Source organism: Mobula birostris, chromosome 28 (assembly GCF_030028105.1).
Source record: "Mobula birostris isolate sMobBir1 chromosome 28, sMobBir1.hap1, whole genome shotgun sequence".
Lineage (NCBI taxonomy): Eukaryota > Metazoa > Chordata > Chondrichthyes > Myliobatiformes > Myliobatidae > Mobula > Mobula birostris.
The window spans coordinates 15,965,291-15,984,165 of record NC_092397.1 but is presented as its reverse complement, the minus strand read 5'-3'; the positions used below and the strand labels follow the sequence as shown (position 1 = coordinate 15,984,165).

Genomic DNA, 18,875 nt, shown 5'->3' with positions numbered 1-18,875 from the left:
TCACAGCCCTCAGGAATTGTACTCCCGCATAACACCCAACTCCCCTTTTTATAGCCTCCCTCCTCTCCCACTCTCCTCACTCTCAACCCCTCTCTCTTGTTTCTGTCTCTCTTGCCCTCTCCCCTCTGTCCCCTCACTCTCGCCCTTTCTGCTTCTCCCTCCCCCTCTCTCTCCCTCGTCTCTCCCCCTCCCCCTTTTCCTCTCTCCCGCCCCTACCCTACCCCTCCTCTCCCTCCCCTCCCCTCTCTACCTCTCCCCTCCATCCCCTCCCCTTCCCCTCTCTCCCTCCCCTCCCCCTCTCTCCTTCCCCTCCCCCTCCATCCCCTCCCCTTCCCCTCTCCCCCTCCCCCTCTCTCCCTCCCCTCCCCCTCTCTCCATCCCCTCCCCCTCTCTCCCTCCACTCCCCTCCCCCTCTCTCCCTCCCCTTCCCCTCTTTCCCTCCCCTCCCCCTCTTTCCCTTCCCCCTCCCCTCTTCCCCTCTCCTCCCCCTCTTTCCCCTCCCCCTCCCTTCCCCTCTCCTCCCCCTCTTTCCCCTCCCCCTCCCCTCTTCCCCTCTCCTCCCCCTCTTTCCCCTCCCCCTCCCTTCCCCTCTCCTCCCCCCTCTTTCCCCTCCCCCTCCCCTCTTCCCCTCTCCTCCCCCTCTTTCCCCTCCCCCTCCCTTCCCCTCTCCTCCCCCTCTTTCCCCTCCCCCTCCCTTCCCCTCTCCTCCCCCTCTTTCCCCTCCCCCTCCCCTCTTCCCCCCTCTCTCTCTTCTCTCCCTCCCCTCCCCCTTTCTCCCTCCCTCTCGCCTCCCCCTCCCTCCCCTTCTCCCTCTTTACCTCCCCCTCTTCCCCCACCCCTCCCCTCCCCTCCCCCTCTTCCCCCACCCCTCCACCTCTCTCTGTCCTCTCTCCCCTCTGTCCCTGCCCCCCTCACTCACTCCCTCTCTCCCTCCCTCTCCCCTCCCCTCCCCCTCTCCTCTCTCCCTCCCCCTCCCCTCCCCTCCCCTCCCCCTCTCCTCTCTCCCTCCCCCTCTTCCCCCTCCCCTCCCCCTCCCCCTCTTCCCCTGCCCTCCCCTCCCCCCCCCCACAAATGTGGTTGTACTGTCTGTTTCCTTTTGTTTCTTGTTCCCCCTGGACTGCTCCCCCCTCCCATTCTCTCTCTCCACACACCTCCCATCCTCTGCGATTAAAACCTCCCGTGTTTTCTCACTTTTCCAGCTCTGACAGTGGGGCCCGTTAACCCCAAAATCCCTGCTGTTTCTCCCTCTGCGGATGCTGCCTGACCTGCTGAGCATTTTCCTATCCGAGATAATTACCTGGAGCGCTTTGTGTTGTCAGTGATCCCTCCCATCCGTCCAGCAATCTCTCTGTTCACCCCCCTCCCCGCCCGCCATCAGGCAGCAGGTCCTGTAGCATTAGGACAAGGACTGTTAGGGTGGGAGACGGTCTCTTTCCCCTCCCCCAGGCCGTGAGACGACTGAACTCCCTGCCACCACATACGAGGTATTATACGCCTGCAGCGTTACCCTGTTTACTTTTAATTGTATACACACCTTTTTTATTTGTGTGTGGTAATATTACATTGTGTTACTGGGTGTGAGTTACATGTATGGTTCTGTACAAATTTCGTTTGGCTTGGCGCGATACGTGTGCACGGTTGAGTGACAATTGGCTGGCGTTGCCCAGATGCAGACAGACGTACACAAACACATACATATATAGGAATGAAAGGCTTACCATATGAGAAACGTCTGGCAGCTCTTGGACTGTATTCCCTGGAGTTCAGGAGAATGAGGGGGGGATCTCATAGAAACTTTCCGAATGTTAAGAGGCCTGAACAGATTAGATATGGCAAAGTTATTTCCCATGGTAGGGGAATCTAGGACAAGAGGGCATGACTTCCGGATTGAAGGGCGTCCTTTTAGAACAGAGATGTGGAGAAATTACTTTAGTCAGAGGGTGGTAAATCTGTGGAATTTGTTGCCACGAGTGGCTGTGGAAGGCAAGTCATTGGGTGTATTTAAGGCAGAGATAGATAGGTTCTTGATTAGCCAGGGCATCAAAGGGTATGGGAGAAGGCAGGGGAGTGGGGACGATTGGAAGAATTGGATCAGCCCATGATTGAATGGCAGAGCAGCCTCAATGGGCAGAATGGCCTACTCCTGCTCCTATACCTTCTAGTCTTGTGTATACTTACACAGGCCTCTGTCGGTCAGAGTTCACTGTGGATGTTGTGCCCTGGCTGTCCAGATCTGCAAGGCCGGGCAGTACGATACGGAGAGCAAGCTGTTGCCCTTGTAGCAAGCGCCCCCTCTCCACACATCAGCTTGGCACCAGGAGCTGCCAGTCAGCGTTGAACTCAACGTAGGACTGCCTCAGGGAATCCTGCTCCGATTTCTCCCTCGGGGTTTACTCCCAAAGCCTTCCCCGCGAGCGGGTGTAGCCGCGAGGCAGCGTCTCTACCCCCTGCCCCCGCCTAACTCCCGCTGCCGTCTTTTCCTCGCCCCAGATACTGGCCAACGATCGAGGACCGGTTGCGTGCTGCCGCCTGCGAGCGCAAGGTGACCGTCCGCCTGCTGATCAGCTGCTGGCCACACACGTACGCCCCCATGCTGGTCTTCCTGGAGGCACTGGACGTCCTGCGAAAGGAGCCGCTCAGTTGCAGAGTTGAGGTGGTGAGTTGCAGCGTCCGGGGGGGGGGGGGGGGGGAGGCCGGCGGGGTGGGACTCCCGCTCGCGCCAGCGGGCGGTCGTCACTTGGAGAGGCACGAGATGGCAGACGCTGTAATCTGGGGGCGGAGGAGCTGCTGGGGGACGTCAGCGGCTCGGGCAGCATCCGAGGGGGTGAATGGACAGTTGGCGTCTGGGCCGAGGGGTCAGGGACGGCAGGGTAGCGTGACGCTGCACGGCGGCCGGGGTTCGATTCCTGCCGCTGACGGTAAGGAGTTTGCACGTCCTCCCCGAAACCCGGCACGTTAGCCCCAGACGCTCTGATTTCTTCCCACATTCCGGCTCGGCGGTCGTGTGACGACAATTGCGGGCTCTCCCCCGCACACCCAGCACATCCCCGGACCGTGTGGGTTGTTGACGCAAGTGACACACTTCACTGCATGTTTCGATGTGCGTGTGACAGAAAACCTACCGGCTGTTATCCCGCTGGTGTTTCAGGCAGTGATGAAGCTCCTCCATCTCTGGCGGTGTTCAGGGCTTCCCCCCTCGTGTCAGGAGCTTCCTCTTAGTTTTCACCACTGTCGGTCACGCAAGTCCCGGGTGGAGACTCAGGAATACCGTCACACTCAGATGGAGAAGGAATCTTCATTGCCGTTTCCGGAACAGTTTTGTTTGACCAGTCAGGGTTGTTAGCCCCGAACCTGGAGGACCGGTGGGCCACTCTTAGTTTGACCTCTCCCCTTTGACCTGTTTGGCATGGGTGACCCTACCAAGAGCCAAAGCACAAAGCCCTGACCCCAGCCAGCAGAGCTCTCCAGGTCACTGAGGCAGGCAAGCCTCCAAGCCCTACTGCGAGGTTATGGTCCTCCTGGAGGGTTATGACAAATATAGCAAATCTTTATCTTCATTTGGGCTGAACAACAGGGGGTGGGGGAAAAAGCTGGAATAAAGAGGTGAGGAGTTGGGGTGCAGGAGGTGATGGGTGGACCCAGGAGAGGGGAGAGTGGGAATAGTGACCGAGGCTGGGAGGTGATGGGTGGATCTGGGTGAGGGGATAATGGGCAGATGGAGGAGGGGAGAGTGGGAATAGTGACCAAGGCTGGGAGAGGGAGGAGTGTGTGGGTGATGGACAGGTGGAGGAGGGGAGAGTGGGAATAGTAACAGAGGCTGGGAGAGGGAGGAGTGTGTGGGTGATGGACAGATGGAGAAAGGAACGGGGTGAGGATGGCTGGGCCGGGTGTAGGAGGAACAGAGTGGATCAGGGACAGAGGGGGGCGTCTGAAATCAGAGAATAAGTTCATAGTTACCCTGCTGCCCAAGGGTTTTGACCCTCAAACCCAAAGGTGAGGAGATCAGATACCTACCACATACCGAAAGACCTGGACGGAGAGGATGTTTCCTGCAGTGGGAGAACCTAGGACCAGAGGACACAGTTTCAGAACAGAAGGACGTCCCTTTAGAACGGAGATGAGGAGGAATTTCTTTAGCCAGAAGGTGGTGAATCTGGTGGAATTTGTTGGCCACAGGTGGCTGTGGAGGCTAAGTCATTAAAGCAGGTGCTGATAGGGTCTTGTTTAGTGTGGATTACGGGGAGAAGGCAGGAGAATGGGGTTGAGAGGCTTAATAAATCAGCCGTGATGGAATGGCAGAGCTGACTCTATGGGCTGAATGGCCTAATTCTGCTCCTATACCTTATCGTTTTTGTGTCAGTGCTTCTTTCTTTGGTAGAACATCCATTCTGAGCTTAAGGATCTAGGATATCTAACCTGGAGAATGCCCCTCCCTCAGACAGAGTCATAGAAATAGGCCTGTGGCTCAGTGAATCCACATCAGATATCAACCACCTCCTCGACTCTCCCCCCACCCCCAAACTTTCCCACTCACGCACAATTAACCGCACTCTTTTGGGAAAGTATACCACCTGCTGTCACGGGGGGAGGAGCGTGCAAACTCCACACAGACGTTACCAGAGGTGGGGATCGAACCCCCTGCTCCGGCTTGGGAAATGAAAGTGCTGGGGCTGCCCGGGAACTCGGTGACTGCAGAGATCAGTCTGTGGAAGGACAGGAATCAGGGGATGATGACAGTACCCAGCAGGTCAGGCGGCGTCCGGGAAGGGGGAAGATGCTGACCCTTCCAGCTCCGGATTATTGCGTGTAGTCCTGGTCACCTCCCTACAACTAGATTGAAGGAGTGCGCAGGAATTTTACACGGACGTCTCTGGGACTCGAGCTCACAGTTAACTCTCTGTCAAAGTACATGCATGTCACCGTACGCGACCCTGAAATTCACTGTCTTGCGGGCCTTCGCAATCGGTAGAAAGAAACACAATGGAATCGGTGAAAAATCTCACAACCGAGACGGACAAACAACCGGCGTGCAGAAGACCTCAGAAAATACAGAAAGTGATCAATATTGAGAACACAAGTCACGGAGTCCATAGGTCGTGGAGTCAGCTCAGGGTTGAGGTGGGTGAAGTTAACCACCGTGACTCGGGAGCCTGATGGTTGAGGCTGTTCCTGAACCTGGTGGCGTGGGACCTGAGGCTCCTGTACCTCCTTCCTGATGGCAGCAGTGAGAAGAGGGCACGGCCTGGGTGGTGGGGGTCTCTGATGATGGACGCTGTTTTCCTCCGACAGCGTTTCACGTCGATGTGCTCGATGGTGGGGAGGGCTTTACTGGGGCTGAATCCACTACCTTCTGCAGGATTTTCCGTTCGAGGGCATTGGTGTTTCATACCAGCCCGCAATGCAGACAGTCAGCATCCTCTCCTTGCAGTTAGAGAAGTTTGTCAAAGTTTTAGACGACATGCCGAACCTGCAGAAACTTCTGAGGAAGTAGAACTGCTGCTGTGTCTGTCACCTTTGTGATGGCACTTAGCACGGGCTGGACCCAGGACAGGGAAACGCTGAGGAATTTAACGTTGCTGACCCTGTCTGATTCCCCCGATGAGGACTGGCCCACGGACCCTTCGGTTTCCTCCTCCTGAAGACAGCTCTTTGCTCCCGCTGGCTCTGGGAGAGGGTAACGCCATTCAACCAGGTTTTCAGTCTCCCTCCCGTACGCCGATCTGCCACCAGCTTAGGTCTGGCCAACAATATCCCAATATCCCCGAGAACTCCAGTTAGGAGGACTGGAGTTCTAGGGGAAGATCAAATAGATTCGGACTTTGTTCCTTAGAGCGCAGGAGAACGAGAGGAGATTTGATAGAGGTATACGTCATTACGTGAGCACATGGCCAAGTGGTTAAGGCGTCGGTCTAGTGATCTGAAGGTCGTGAGTTCGAGCCCCAGCCGAGGCAGCGTGTTGTGTCCTCGAGCAAGGCGCTTAACCACACATTGCTCTGCGACGACATCGGTGCCAAGCTGTATGGGTCCTAATACCCTTCCCTCGGACAACATCGGTGGCGTGGAGAGGGGAGACTTGCAGCATGGGCAACTGCTGGTCTTCCATACAACCTTGCCCAGGCCTGCGCCCTGGAGAGTGAAGACTTTCCAGGCGCAGATCCACGGTCTCGCAAGACCAACGGATGCCTTTAAATTGTTAATATGTAATTATGAGAGGTGTAGACAGGGTAAATGAAAGCAGGCTTTTTTCCCACTGAGGTTGGGTGGGACTACAACCAGAGGTCATGGGTTAAGGGTGAAAGGTGAAAATAACCATGTAACAATTACAGCACGGAAACAGGCCATCTTGGCCCTTCTAGTCAGTGCCCGTGCCCGTATTTGAGGGGAAGCTGAGGGGGATTTTGCATACCTCTGTCAAATCTCCCCCCCACCATTCTCCAGGGAACAGTCCGAACCTATTCAACCTTTCCTTATACGTCAGGTCCTCAAGTCCCGGCAACATCCTGGTAAATTTTCTCTGCCCTCTTTCAACCTTATCGCCATCTTTCTGGTAGGGTAGGCAGGTGACCAAGAGTACTCTGGGTTTGGCCCTCCTGTACAACCTCAACGCGGCGGTCTGCGGATCATTCGTGGCCGGCTCCTTCCGGTGAGGCTTTGGACCGCCCCAGCCTGTTTTGTACTCTGTTGCAGAAACTCTTCCGGGTTCCAGCCACCGCGGAGCAGCGGAGGATTCCCTTCGGCAGGGTCAACCACAACAAGTACATGGTGACTGACCGCATTGCTTATATCGGTGAGTGCTCTGGGTCGGAGGAGGGGTGATTCGCCCGTACCCCCGCCGCCTCTCATCCGCCACTGAAGGCTGCTGCGATTGCCGCCTTACAGGCTCGCACGGCAGCATCGCAGTCAGCGCGCTCGTTTGACGAGGGCAGCGACTGTTATCGAAGAGTACAGCTCAGGGACAGGCCTTTCGGCCCACAGTGTCTGTGCTATCCCAGCTAAAAAGCAAATCAGAAGCACCCCAACCCTCCTGCCTACACCATGTCCCTATCCCGCCATCCTCCTCACATCCGTGTGCCCATCCAAACGTCTCTTTTTCTTTTCAGCGTGTCACACCAGACAGTTGGCCATTCTCGTCTGGTGCGTGGTGTCGGGATTGGTCTCCTTTTGGATTAACCGGGTCACGATATGAACGTTCCTGACTCGACCCTTGTATTTTTTTCACGGGGCCGAGTGGCTAGCTCGACGCTCAACCTGGCACGGATGGAAAGCGTGCTCGGGTGGGGGTGGGGGGCATGGTCTGACTTGGATTTGAACTCGGGAGCCTTCGCTCCGGAATCCACTGTGCCACCAGCGATGTCTCTTAAAAGCCTCTAATGTAATGGCCTCTGCCACCGTTCCAGGCCTCCACAGCTCTCTGAGTAAAAAACCTGCCCTCGCATCCCCACTCCCCAAAACCTATCCCTCTGGTATGAGACATTTCAACCCCAGGAAACAGATATGTCCACTCTCTCTCTGCCTCTCATAATCTTATAAACCTCTATCAGATCTCCCCGCAGCCTCCAACGTTCCAGAGAAAACAACCCAAGTCTATCCAGCCTCTCGTGGTAGCACACGTCCTCTAAACCAGGCAGTGTCCTTATAAACACAAAATACTCTGCACATGCTGGGGTAAAAGCAACGCTCACAACACGCTGGAGGAACTCAGCAGTTCGGGCAGCATCTGTGGAAACGATCGGTCGATGCTTCGGGCCGGAACCCTTTGTCAGGACTGTAGAGGGAAGGGGCAGAGGCCCTATAAGGAAGGTGGGGGGAGGGTGGGAAGGAGAAGGCTGGTAGGTTCCAGGTGAAAAACCAGTAAGGGGATAGATAAAGGGGTGGGGCAGAGGAGGCAGGGAGGTGATAGGCAGGAAAGGTGAAGAAGGAACACAAAGCACAATGGGTAGTAGAAGGAGGCGGAACTATGAGGGAGGTGATAGGCAGCTGGGGGAGGGGACAGAGTGAAAACTGGGATGAGGGAAGGGAGGGGGAGGGAATTACCGGAAGTCGGAGAATTCGATGTTCATACCAAGGGGCTGGGACAGGATCTCCCAGTAGCCACCCACTTCAACTCTGCTTCCCAATCCCATTCAGATATGTCTGTTTATGGCCTCCTCTACTGCCATGATGAGGCTAAACTCAGGTTGGAGGAGCAACACCTCATATACCATCTAGGTAGTCTCCAGCCCCTTGGTATGGACATAGAATTCTCCTACTTCCGGTAATTCCCACCCCCTCCCTTCCTCTATCCCTATGTCACTCTGCCCCCTCCCCCAGCTGCCTATCACCTCCCTCATGGTTCCACCTCCTTCTACTACCCATTGTGTTTTCCCCTATTCCTTCTTCACCTTTCCTGCCTATCACCTCCCCCACCCCTTTATCTTTCCTCTTACTGGTTTTTCACCTGGAACCTACCAGCCTTCTCCTTCCCACCCTCCCCCCACCTTCTTTATAGGGCCTCTGCCCCTTCCCTCTACAGTCGTGATGAAGGGTTCCGGCCCGAAACGTCGACTGATCGTTTCCACGGATGCTGCCCGGCCTGCTGAGTTCCTCCAGCATATTGTGAGTGTTGCAGGGTCTTTATAAATCTCTTCTGCACCCTCTCCAAAGCCTCAGCGTCCTTCCTGTAGTACGGTGACCAGGTTAAATTCCTGCCGCTGCTGTTACGGAGTTTGCACGTTCTCCCGGTGACTGCGTGACCAAAGACCTACCGATTAGGCTGGCTGCTGGGCAAGCGGCTTTGATGCTGGAAGCTGGGTAACACTCGTAGGCTGCCCCCAGCGCATCCCCGGTCTGTGGCGCTGAAGGACGCACTTTGTTCGGACGTACGTGTGACAGTGGAGCCGATCTTCAATGTTATGTCTACCTCCTGGGGATTCCCACAGTAAGCGCGGTCGCGCACGCTCCCCGCCTCTGTGAGGTCTCTGAACCAACCCAAAAACCTTAAAGGTTAGCTCGACAGAACTACAGAAAACCTACAGCACAATACAGGCCCTTCGGCCCACAAAGCTGTGCCCAACATGTCCCTACCTTAGAAATTACCTAGGGTTACCCATTGCCTCTATTTTTCTGAGATCCATGTACCTGTCCAGGAGTCTCTTAAGAGACCCTATCGTTTCCGCCTCCACCACTGTCACCAGCAGCCCATTCCACGCACTCCCCACTCTCTGCATAAAAAAACTTACCCCTGCCATCTCCTCTGTACCTACTCCCAAACACCTGAAAACTGTGTCCTCTTGTGCTAGCCATTTCAGCCCTGGGAAAAAGCCTCTGACTGTCCACATGATCAATGCCTCTCATCATCCTATACACCTCTATCAGGTCACCTCTCATCCTCCGTCGCTCCAAGGAGAAAAAGCCGAGTTCACTCAACCTGTTTTCATAAGGCATGCTCCCCAATCCAGCAACATCCTTGTAAATCTCCTCTGCACCCTTTCTATGGTTTCCACGTCCTTCCTGTAGTGAGGCAACCAGAACTGAGCACAGTACTCCAAGTGGGGTCTGACCAGGGTCCTATATAGCTGCAACATTACCTCTCGGGTCTTAAACTCAATCCCACGATTGATGAAGGCCAATGCACCATATCCCTTCTTAACCACAGAGTCAACCTGCACAGCAGCTTTGAGTGTCCTATGGACTCAGACCCCAAGATCCCTCTGATCCTCCACACTGCCAAGAGTCTTACCATTAATACTATATTCTGCCATCATATTTGACCTACCAAAATGAACCACCTCACACTTATCTGGGTTGAACTCCATCTGCCACTTCTCAGCCCAGTTTTGCATCCAATCAATGTCCCGCTGTAACCTCTGATAACCCTCCACACTATCCACAACACCCCCAACCTTTGTGTCATCAGCAAATTTACTAACCCATCCCTCCACTACCTCATCCAGGTCATTTATAAAAATCACAAAGAGTAGGGGTCCCAGAACAGATCCCTGAGGCACACCACTGGTCACCGACCTCCATGCAGAATATGACCCGTCTACAACCACTCTTTGCCTTCTGTGGGCAAGCCAGTTCTGGATCCACAAAGCAATGTCCCCTTGGATCCCATGCCTCCTTACTTTCTCAATAAGCCTTGCATGGGGTACCTTATCAAATGCCTTGCTGAAATCCATATACACTACATCTACGGCTCTACCTTCATCAACGTGTTTAGTCACATCCTCAAAAAATTCAGTCAGGCTCATAAGGCACGACCTGCCTTTGACACAGCTGTGCCTCTCCAAATGTTCACAAATCCTGCCTCTCAGGATCGTCTCCATCAACTGAAGTAAGACTCAGTGGTCTATAATTTCCTGGGCTCTCTCTACTCCCTTTCTTCAATAAGGGAACAACATCTGCAACCCTCCAATCCTCTGGAATCTATCCCGTCCCCATTGATGATACGAAGGTAATCGCCAGAGGCTCAGCAATCTCCTCCTTCACCTCCCACAGTAGCCTGGGGTACCCCTCGTCCTAAATCCATAGAACCATAGAAACTACAGCACAGAAACAGGCCCTTTGGCCCTTCTTGGCTGTGCCGAACCATTTTCTGCCTAGTCCCACTGACCTGCACACGGACGATATCCCTCCATACACCTCCCATCCATTTTCTTTCTTTTTCTCTCTCTATCATTTATTATGCAAATTTATGCTAATTTAAGCACTATTTACATGATGGCAAATATGATGGCAGATCCAAAAGTAAATACCGATATGCAGATTTTGGAACAGGTAGGAGATATGAGGAGAGAGGAAGGGGGCTGACCACGAAGTTGTCACAAGCATGTAACTTGTGATCTTTTTTGCTTCGAAAGGAACATCCAACTGGTCCGAAGACTACTTCATCAGGACGGCTGGCGTGGGACTGGTCATCAACCAGACTGGGGCGGATGCGGGGAACCCCGGCACGGTGCAGAGCCAGCTGAAGGCCGTTTTCCAGCGTGACTGGGACTCTGAGCACGCCCTGGAGCTGGGCAGCAAAGGAGTTAAAGAATGCCTGGAATCGAAGCGGAGCGCGTAGGCAGCAGCGAGCGTCGTGCAAGTCCGTTCCGTGAAGGATGGGCGGTGGGAGGGAGGGGACTGGCTGGCAGAGGGGTGGGGGGAGAGAGCAGCAGAGTCTCACACTCCCTCCCTCCGTTCCTCATCTCTTCCCAGAGGCTGGGTGGCATTTTCGTTTTAAAGCTGGCATGGGTTTCGGAACTCTCCACTGCTTTGCGGTCCCGTGACAGTAAAGGAGGGGACGGTGCCGACAGGAGGAATTTCATGATGTGGAAGCTGCCGTCACTCTTGAACCTTGACCCCTCAACCCCCTAGGGCCCTTCCAGAAGCCGTTGTTAGCAGAGACACAAACTTTGGATTTGTCGGAATTTGTACGGTTTTCCGATTCCCACCCCACCTTTTCGGCTCACGCAGCAAGCGTGATTGTAGGAAGCAGCCTTTGAATGACTCTCTGGCTGCCCGTGCCACAAGGGGAAGCTCTTCTGCTCCGAGGCAGGTGGAGTTGCTGGTATTTTGGATCCCCGGCCCTGTCTCTGCCTGCGAATGCCACTCAGCCTAGATTTTAACTCTCAGGCCCCAGCTCGTCTCCTCTCACTCATCTGCGAAGCTCACGGGTATACGTACGCACAGCAGTTTACATAAAAGTTTCTCAGCTTCTCCCTCCCCACCTGGGTACTTGTAATATACATATATATTAAAAAAAAAGTTGCGTTTGCATTGTGCCTCGTCCAGACTCTGGTTCGCCAAGGCCACTTGCATAGCATAGGATTAGGAAACTTTCTGCCGAGAAGGATTATTAGGATTTAACGCTTTGTCGGAGAGAGGACACAAACTGTATATATGCAGTACACTGTCCTGTTTTGGATGAAACACTCAGTGGCCACTTTGTAAGTACAGGCGTGGAACCTGGCGTGGTTTTCTGCTGCTGCAGCCCGTCCACATCAAGGTTTGACGTGTTGTGCGTTCAGAGATGCTCTTCTGCACACTGCTGTGGTAACGGCTGGTTATTTGAGTCACTGTTAGCTTGAACCAGCCTGAGCACCATTAACAGGGCTGCCGCCTGCTGGATGTTTTTCTCTCTCCCCCCTCCCCACCAGTTCCTTGCGCCCATTCTCCGTAAACTTCGGGGACCGCCGCGCGTGGAAAACCCCCAGATCAGCGGTTTCCAGAACGCTCAAACCACCCCCGCCTGGCACCGACAGTCGCTCCACGGTCAAAAAACAAAATCACCCAGATCACATTTCATCCCCATTCTCGTGTTCGGTCTGAACAGCAACCAAGCCTCTTGACCGTGTCTGCGTGCTTTGACGCTTGGAGTTGCTGCCAGGTGATTGGCTGATTAGATTCATGAGCAGGTGCGCTGATAAAGTGGCCTCTGAGTATAGGTATAGTTTCAAACTGGGCTACGTGCTTAGCCCGCTAGATCTGTGGTAATAGTGTACAGTGTCAAGCGGACTTGTTAGCGGTGAGGACAATCGCCCAGAGTTGATCGCTGTTGTTACCACTGACCTTTGCCCCCTTAGACTGCTGCACAGAGGACCAATATAGTGTTCAGTTATAAAAGTATTCCTAGAAGGGAGAACTTTTAAATGTATATTTTGTTAACAGTTCTATTTTTGAAGGCTCTTGTTCTCTATTGTAGGATTTATGTAGCTTGGACAAAGAATGAGTGATTATTTTTTTATACGGACATGTAGCAATAATTAGCCAGACCCTTGCCTATCGGAACATAGTTTTTAGATACAGGAGTAGAGAATATTTGTTTTGTGAACTTCTATAATTGCACCCTTATTTTGCTGAGCCTCTTAAACTTGATAGAGAAAACCTGTTACATTCATTTCTCAGTGTATCCCAACATTAGTTGTTGACTAATTCCTCCTGGATAATTTATTGGAGAATCCAAAGATTTGTTTTTGTTTCTCGGAAGTTGCTAAAGGATGAACTGTGCTAAATTTTAAACAGTCTGTTATAAATCCGCCCGGCGATTTCTGAAATGGCAGCTCTTTCATCCTGAGTTTAACCATAAAACACAGGAGCAGTATTGGGACGTCCGGCCCATCGAGTCTGTACTGCTGTTCGTCCGTGGCTGGTTTACTGCCCCTCACAAGGCCCGTTCTCCCGCCTTCTCTTCGTTACTAATCGAGTGTCAACTGGCTAGTTTTTGTTGGCTAACCCAAAGTTGAAACAGCTTGTTCACAGGGCGAGCTCGGGCTTTTCTCTTTGGAGAGGAGGATGAGAGGTGACCTGATACAAGGGGTTCAGATCGCGGGGACAGCCAGAAGCTTTTTCTTGGGGGTGGAAGTGGCTAATGTAAGGGGGAGTAACCTTAAGGTGAATGGAGGAAAGTATGGGAGGGGTAAATTCTTTACACAGGAGTGGGGAGGTGTGTGGTAGAGGCAGATACATTAGGGATGTTTAAGAGACTCTTAGGCACATGGATGATAGAAAAAAAGGGGGGGGCTACATAGGAGAGAAGAGCTGGATTGATCTTAGAATAGGTTAGAAGTTACGCACACTGTGGGCTGTAGTGTTCTGCTTTATTTTACTGGCCCGAAGTGGTGGGATCCACAGTTCAGGATGTCTGAATCTGTCCGATCGAGGGATGGCATACCCGGTGTTACTGATGCTGGGGACAACGTGCCCTCGCAGGTCTCGCAGATCCCAGCCCACGGCCGGGTACTGGCAAACCCCTGCCCACTTCACCCCCGAGACCTGAAGTCAGACGTCCAGAGGGAGTCAGTGGAGGTCTGGACCTGGCACCGGCTGCTTCTGACAGGGGACCCTGTCCCCTTGACCAACTGCCCAGCAGCAACGTCCCGCAGGCGAGTCGGGGCACAAGTTTAAAAATGTGACGTCATAGGCACCAGGCATGGATGGATGGTGTTGCAGTAAACCCCAAAGTCATTTAGGTCAAAGTAGCCCGTGACCTCTAACACCAAAAGCAGTAGGCATGTGGGAAGTGGCACCAACTGCAGATTCCACCCTCCCCGCCCTAGCTTGGAAAGGTAGCTACGGTTCCTTTATTACTGGTTACAAATCCTGGAATTTCCTGCCCAGACTGCAGTGCTGGTAGGAATCAGCCTAAGGGCGTGCAACAGTGCTGGCTTTGCCAGCGAAGTTGAAACCCCTTCTGAGAATTAAAGTGTGTAGGAACGATAAGACACAGGAACAGAATGATACCATTCAGCCCAGTGAGTCTGCAGCGTTTCATCATGGCCAATTGATTGTCCCCCTCTGATATTTTGTGTATTTTCTTTGCATTTGTTTACCGATGTTCTGGCAGGCAGCCGTTCACTAGCGTTCCTAGATGTCCAGGTGAAGCTGTGAGTGGGCCACCATATTGAAATCGGTGCGGTTTGTGTTACAAAGGTGCTGCTGTTTCCCTGGTTGCTGAGGCTTCCAGTTTGTGCAGATTTAGGCCATTCGGACCATCGAGTCTGCTCCGCCATTCAATCGTGGCTGATTTATTATCCCTCTCAACCCTATCCTCCTGTCTTTGCCCTCGCTAATCAAGAACCCGTCGACCTCAGCTTTATATACACCCAATAACTTGGCCTCCACATTTGACTATGCCAACAAATTCCAGATTCACCACTCTCCGGCTGAAGAAATTCCTCCTCATCTTTGTGCTTAAAACTAAAAGACTGTCCTTGCATTCTGAGGCTGTGCCCCCTGGTTCTAGATTCTCCCTCTATTGGAAACGTCCTCTCCACGTTCAGTCTACTCAATATTTTATGGGTTTCAGTGAGATTCTCCCCTTCACTCTTCTAAAGTCCAGTGAGTACTGGCTCGGAGCCACTCCTCTAACACTTGTTCATTCTTATGAACCTCCTCTGGACTCATTCTCCCTACCAATAAATACCAAATCCTGCGCTAGTCCAAAGCTTCCAAATGCTAAGGAGAATTTCTGGCAGCCTTTGTGTTTGACGTTAAGCTCGCAATATTCAGTAACTTCCAACGCATTACCAAGCCACTGGCTAGCTTTCTGCTAAGGCGGAAAGTTTCTGAACAGTTGCAATTAATCCACTTTAAAACAGAGTGGATTTACTTACTTCATACTTTATTCTCGCCAAACAATTGATACTAGAACGTACAATCATTACAGTGATATTTGATTCTGTGCTTCCCGCTCCCTGGAGTACAAATCGATAGTAAGTATTAAAAATGTAATCATAAATCATAAATAGAAAATGGAAAGTAAGGTAGTGCAAAAAAACTGAGAGGCAGGTCTGGGCATTTGGGACTTGGAGCAGTGGGAGAGACTAGGACCAGAGGGCACAGCCTCAGAGTAGAACATCCATTTAGAACAGACGAGGAGGAATCTCTTCAGGCAGAGGGAGGCAAATCTGTGGAATTCTGTGCCACAGCAGAGGTTGGAACATCGATTAGTAAAGGCATCAAAGATTATGGGGCAAAGGCAAGTAGAATGGGGTTTGGAGAGAAAATAAATCAGCCATGATTGAACAGTGGAGCAGACACGATGGGCAGGCTGGCCTAATTCTGCTCCAGTGTCTTGTACTCAAAGGTTTATGTGAAAACCCCTGCTCTCACGCTACAACTGGGTAAGGAGCTGTGGCCAAGACCGGGGATGCTGTGTGTGTTGAGCTCGGCCAGTACTTACCACTTAAGGGACAGTTCCGGTGCTAGCAGACATTAAATACACCAAAGCTCTCCACGCCATGCAGATTTGTACACGGCACAACACAACCCGTTCTCCCTGCAGTCCGAGGGGGGATTAAAATCAGGCGTGAAGTGTGTCTGCTGCAGGACAACTGTAGATAGGGTTGGGAAGAAAGCTAGTGGCACATTGGCCTTCATAAACCTGAGTACAGGAATTGGGATGTTACACTGAGGTTGTACAAGACACCGGCGAGGCCCAGTTTGGAGTATTGTGTACAGTTCTGGTCACCTACCTACAGGAAGGATGTAAATAAGATGTTGCCAGGGCTTGAGGACCTGAATTATAGGGAGAGGTTAGGACTTGATTCCCTGGAGCGTAGGAGAATGAGGGGAGATTTGATAGAGGTATACAAAATTACGAGGGGTATAAATAGGGTAAATGCAAGCAGGCTTTTTCCACTGAGGTTGGGTGAGACTAGAACTAGGGGTCATGGGTTAAGGGTGAAAGGTGAAACGTTCAAGGGGGAAATTCTTCACTCGGGAGGGTGCCACTGGAAGTGGTGGATGCGGGTTCGATTTCAACATTTAATAGGATTTTGGATAGGTTTGGGGATGGAATTGGATATCCAGCTCTTCTGGGGGTGGAGGGGGGGTGGTTAACACTCCTAACTTAAAAGGTGGTGTTGCCATGGTAAGTTTCCTTTCTGCCTTGAATTGAAGTTGTTTTCTGAATGCTGTTTTAGAATGCTTTTTTTAAAAAAAGATTTGTCATGCTTGTGTTGAAATAAAGTGTTTGATGCTTTTTTTTCCCCTTGGGACTTGCATGGATTTTTTTTTGGACGATGAAATATTACTGTCAAAATAACCCCTGGCCTGTAAAGGCACGGAGGCTGAAAGTATTCACACTGATGTACGGTGCGAGGGGAGGACTGTATTCAACACTGAGGAATCCTCACCGTTGCTGGACATCAGTGTTACAGTCACTGAACCACATCTGATACTGCACTCATGTTGAAAGCAGAACTACTCACTTTCCGGATTGATGGTGGGTCTCGGCACGAAACGTCAACTCTTTAAAGCCCTCTGTAGATGCTGCCCGGCCTGCGGAGTCCCCCCAGCATTTGGCGTGTGTTGCTCTTGAATTAGAGCTGTAGCCCAGGGTAACTTTACCTCTGGTGTGCCCGCCCAGCTCCGCGCGACCATGTGACACTCCTTCCCGCCGCCCACGCAGGGCCGTGGGACATCGCAAGCACGGGAGCCCGTCAGAGCTGAACACAATGCCAGTTTAAAACAAATCCCTGCACGCCACCCGTACCCCTCCAGCCCCTGCTCCTTCAGCTAAAAGTGCGGCCCCTAGCGGCCTGTTCACACCACCACCACCAGTCTGTGTGCAAACAAAACGTTGAAAAAATTTCCCCCCTCGCCTCAACTTCACATCCTCTATTTCCACCCAGATACGATTATAACTGCGTGATCTATCGGTGACTGAGTTGTATAAACTTTTGTCAAGTCTCCCCTCGGTCTCCGATGCTGCACAGAAAATAACCCACGTTCGTGCGACCTTTCATTACAGCTCATATTGCAGGCCGCAGCCTGGTACACCCCTTCTATACCCCTTCCAAAGCTGCAGGGCATTGCGGGGAGAGTTAACCTACCCCTCAATCCATCTCCAGCTTTAAAGCACGGTCAACTGAACCAAGGTGACTTTATGCACTCTCTCGGGTACATGTCAACAGTCGAGGCCAACGGTTGTGAAACGGCTCAGCCAGTGCAGAGTTCCTTCTTTTAACAGCGTACATAGAATACACTATGAGCCGGTTGGTGGTGTAGTGTCATCCGCACCGGGCTTCAAGGCGACTGGTCCCCGGGTTCGAATCCGGCCGGCTCCTCGTACGCTTCCCATCTGTGCAGGGTTCAGCCTCGGGCTGGTGCCTCAGCCTCATAAAAAAACAGACAAATGCTATGGAACTGGCAAAGGTTGCTGCCCGACACGCCAGAAGGCGTGGATAGGAGCAGCAAAAATAGAGCATAGCACAGGAACACAGTGTAGTGTCGCACCAATTAAATTAGTAACCAACTGGACTAATCTCATCTGCCTAAGCAACATCCATATCCTTCCCTTTCCTTACATTCATTTTATTGAGAGTGTGAAATTGGCACTTGGGGCCGCACCAACCAGCAATCCCTGACAACCCATATTTAACCCAAGCCTAATCGCGGCACTCTTTACAATGACAAATTGCCTTACCCAGTACACGCCCCTGGACTGAACTCAAGTACTGTACAAAATAAAATAAGAAATGGGAGCAGGAGTCGGCCATCTGATCCGTCGAGCCTGCTCCACCATTCAGTAAGATCATGGCTGATCTGACCATGGACTCATCTCCACCTACCTGCCTTTTCCCCATAACCCTTAATTCCCCTACTGTGCAAAAATCTATCCAACCTTGTCTTAAATATATTTACTGAGGCAGCCTCCATTGCTTCATTGGGCAGAGAATTCCACAGATTCACCATTCTCTGGGAAAAGCAGTTCCTCCTCACCTCTGTCCTAAATCTACTCCCCCAAATCTTGAGGCTATGTCCGCTGGTTCTAGTCTCACCTACCAGTGGAAACAACCTTCCTGCCTCAGTCTTAATTTTATATATTTCTATAAGATCTCCTCTCATTCTTGTGAATTCCAGCGAGTACAGTCCCAGGTGAGTCAATCTCTCCTCATAGTCTAACCCCCTCATCTCTGGGATCACCCTGCTGAACCTCCTCTGCACTGCTTCCAAAGCCAGTAGATCCTTCCTCAAGTCAGGAGACCAGAACTGCATGCAGTGCTCCAGGTGCGGCCTCACCAGTACCCTGTACAGTTGCAGCATGACCTCCCTGATCTTAGATTCAATCCCTCCAGCAATGAAGGACAACAATTCAATGGCCTTCTTGACAGCCAGCTGCACCCGCAAACTGACCTTTTGTGATTCATTGTAGTACCCATCTAAAAGTTCCCAATATTCTGACTCTACCGCCACCCCAAGCAGGACACTCCAGACACCCACCACTCTCTGTTAACAAACTTGCTGCTCACATCATTTTTGAAACTGCCCCCTCACCAAATTTTTTTTTAAATGTTTTGCAAATAGACCAATTAACATCCATAATCAGTTTTGATGGGTAAACAGTGGAAAACATAGTTTAAAACTGCACAGAAGGCATTAAATTGAAATACCAGAACATTTTCAAA

At 52.1% G+C, this 18,875-nt stretch overlaps 1 protein-coding gene across 1 annotated transcript; it reads left to right on the top strand.

Annotated features, from left to right (window-relative positions):
• Positions 1-2,488: 2,488 nt before the first annotated feature.
• LOC140189032 (5'-3' exonuclease PLD3-like) lies at positions 2,489-16,439 on the top strand (the record flags this gene model as incomplete). The annotated part of the gene is made up of 3 exons (XM_072245713.1): positions 2,489-2,656; positions 6,688-6,787; positions 10,842-16,439. Coding segments are annotated over 3 exons (474 nt in total), but the record flags the coding sequence as incomplete, so codon positions are not given.
• Between the last annotated feature and the right edge of the window lie 2,436 nt (positions 16,440-18,875).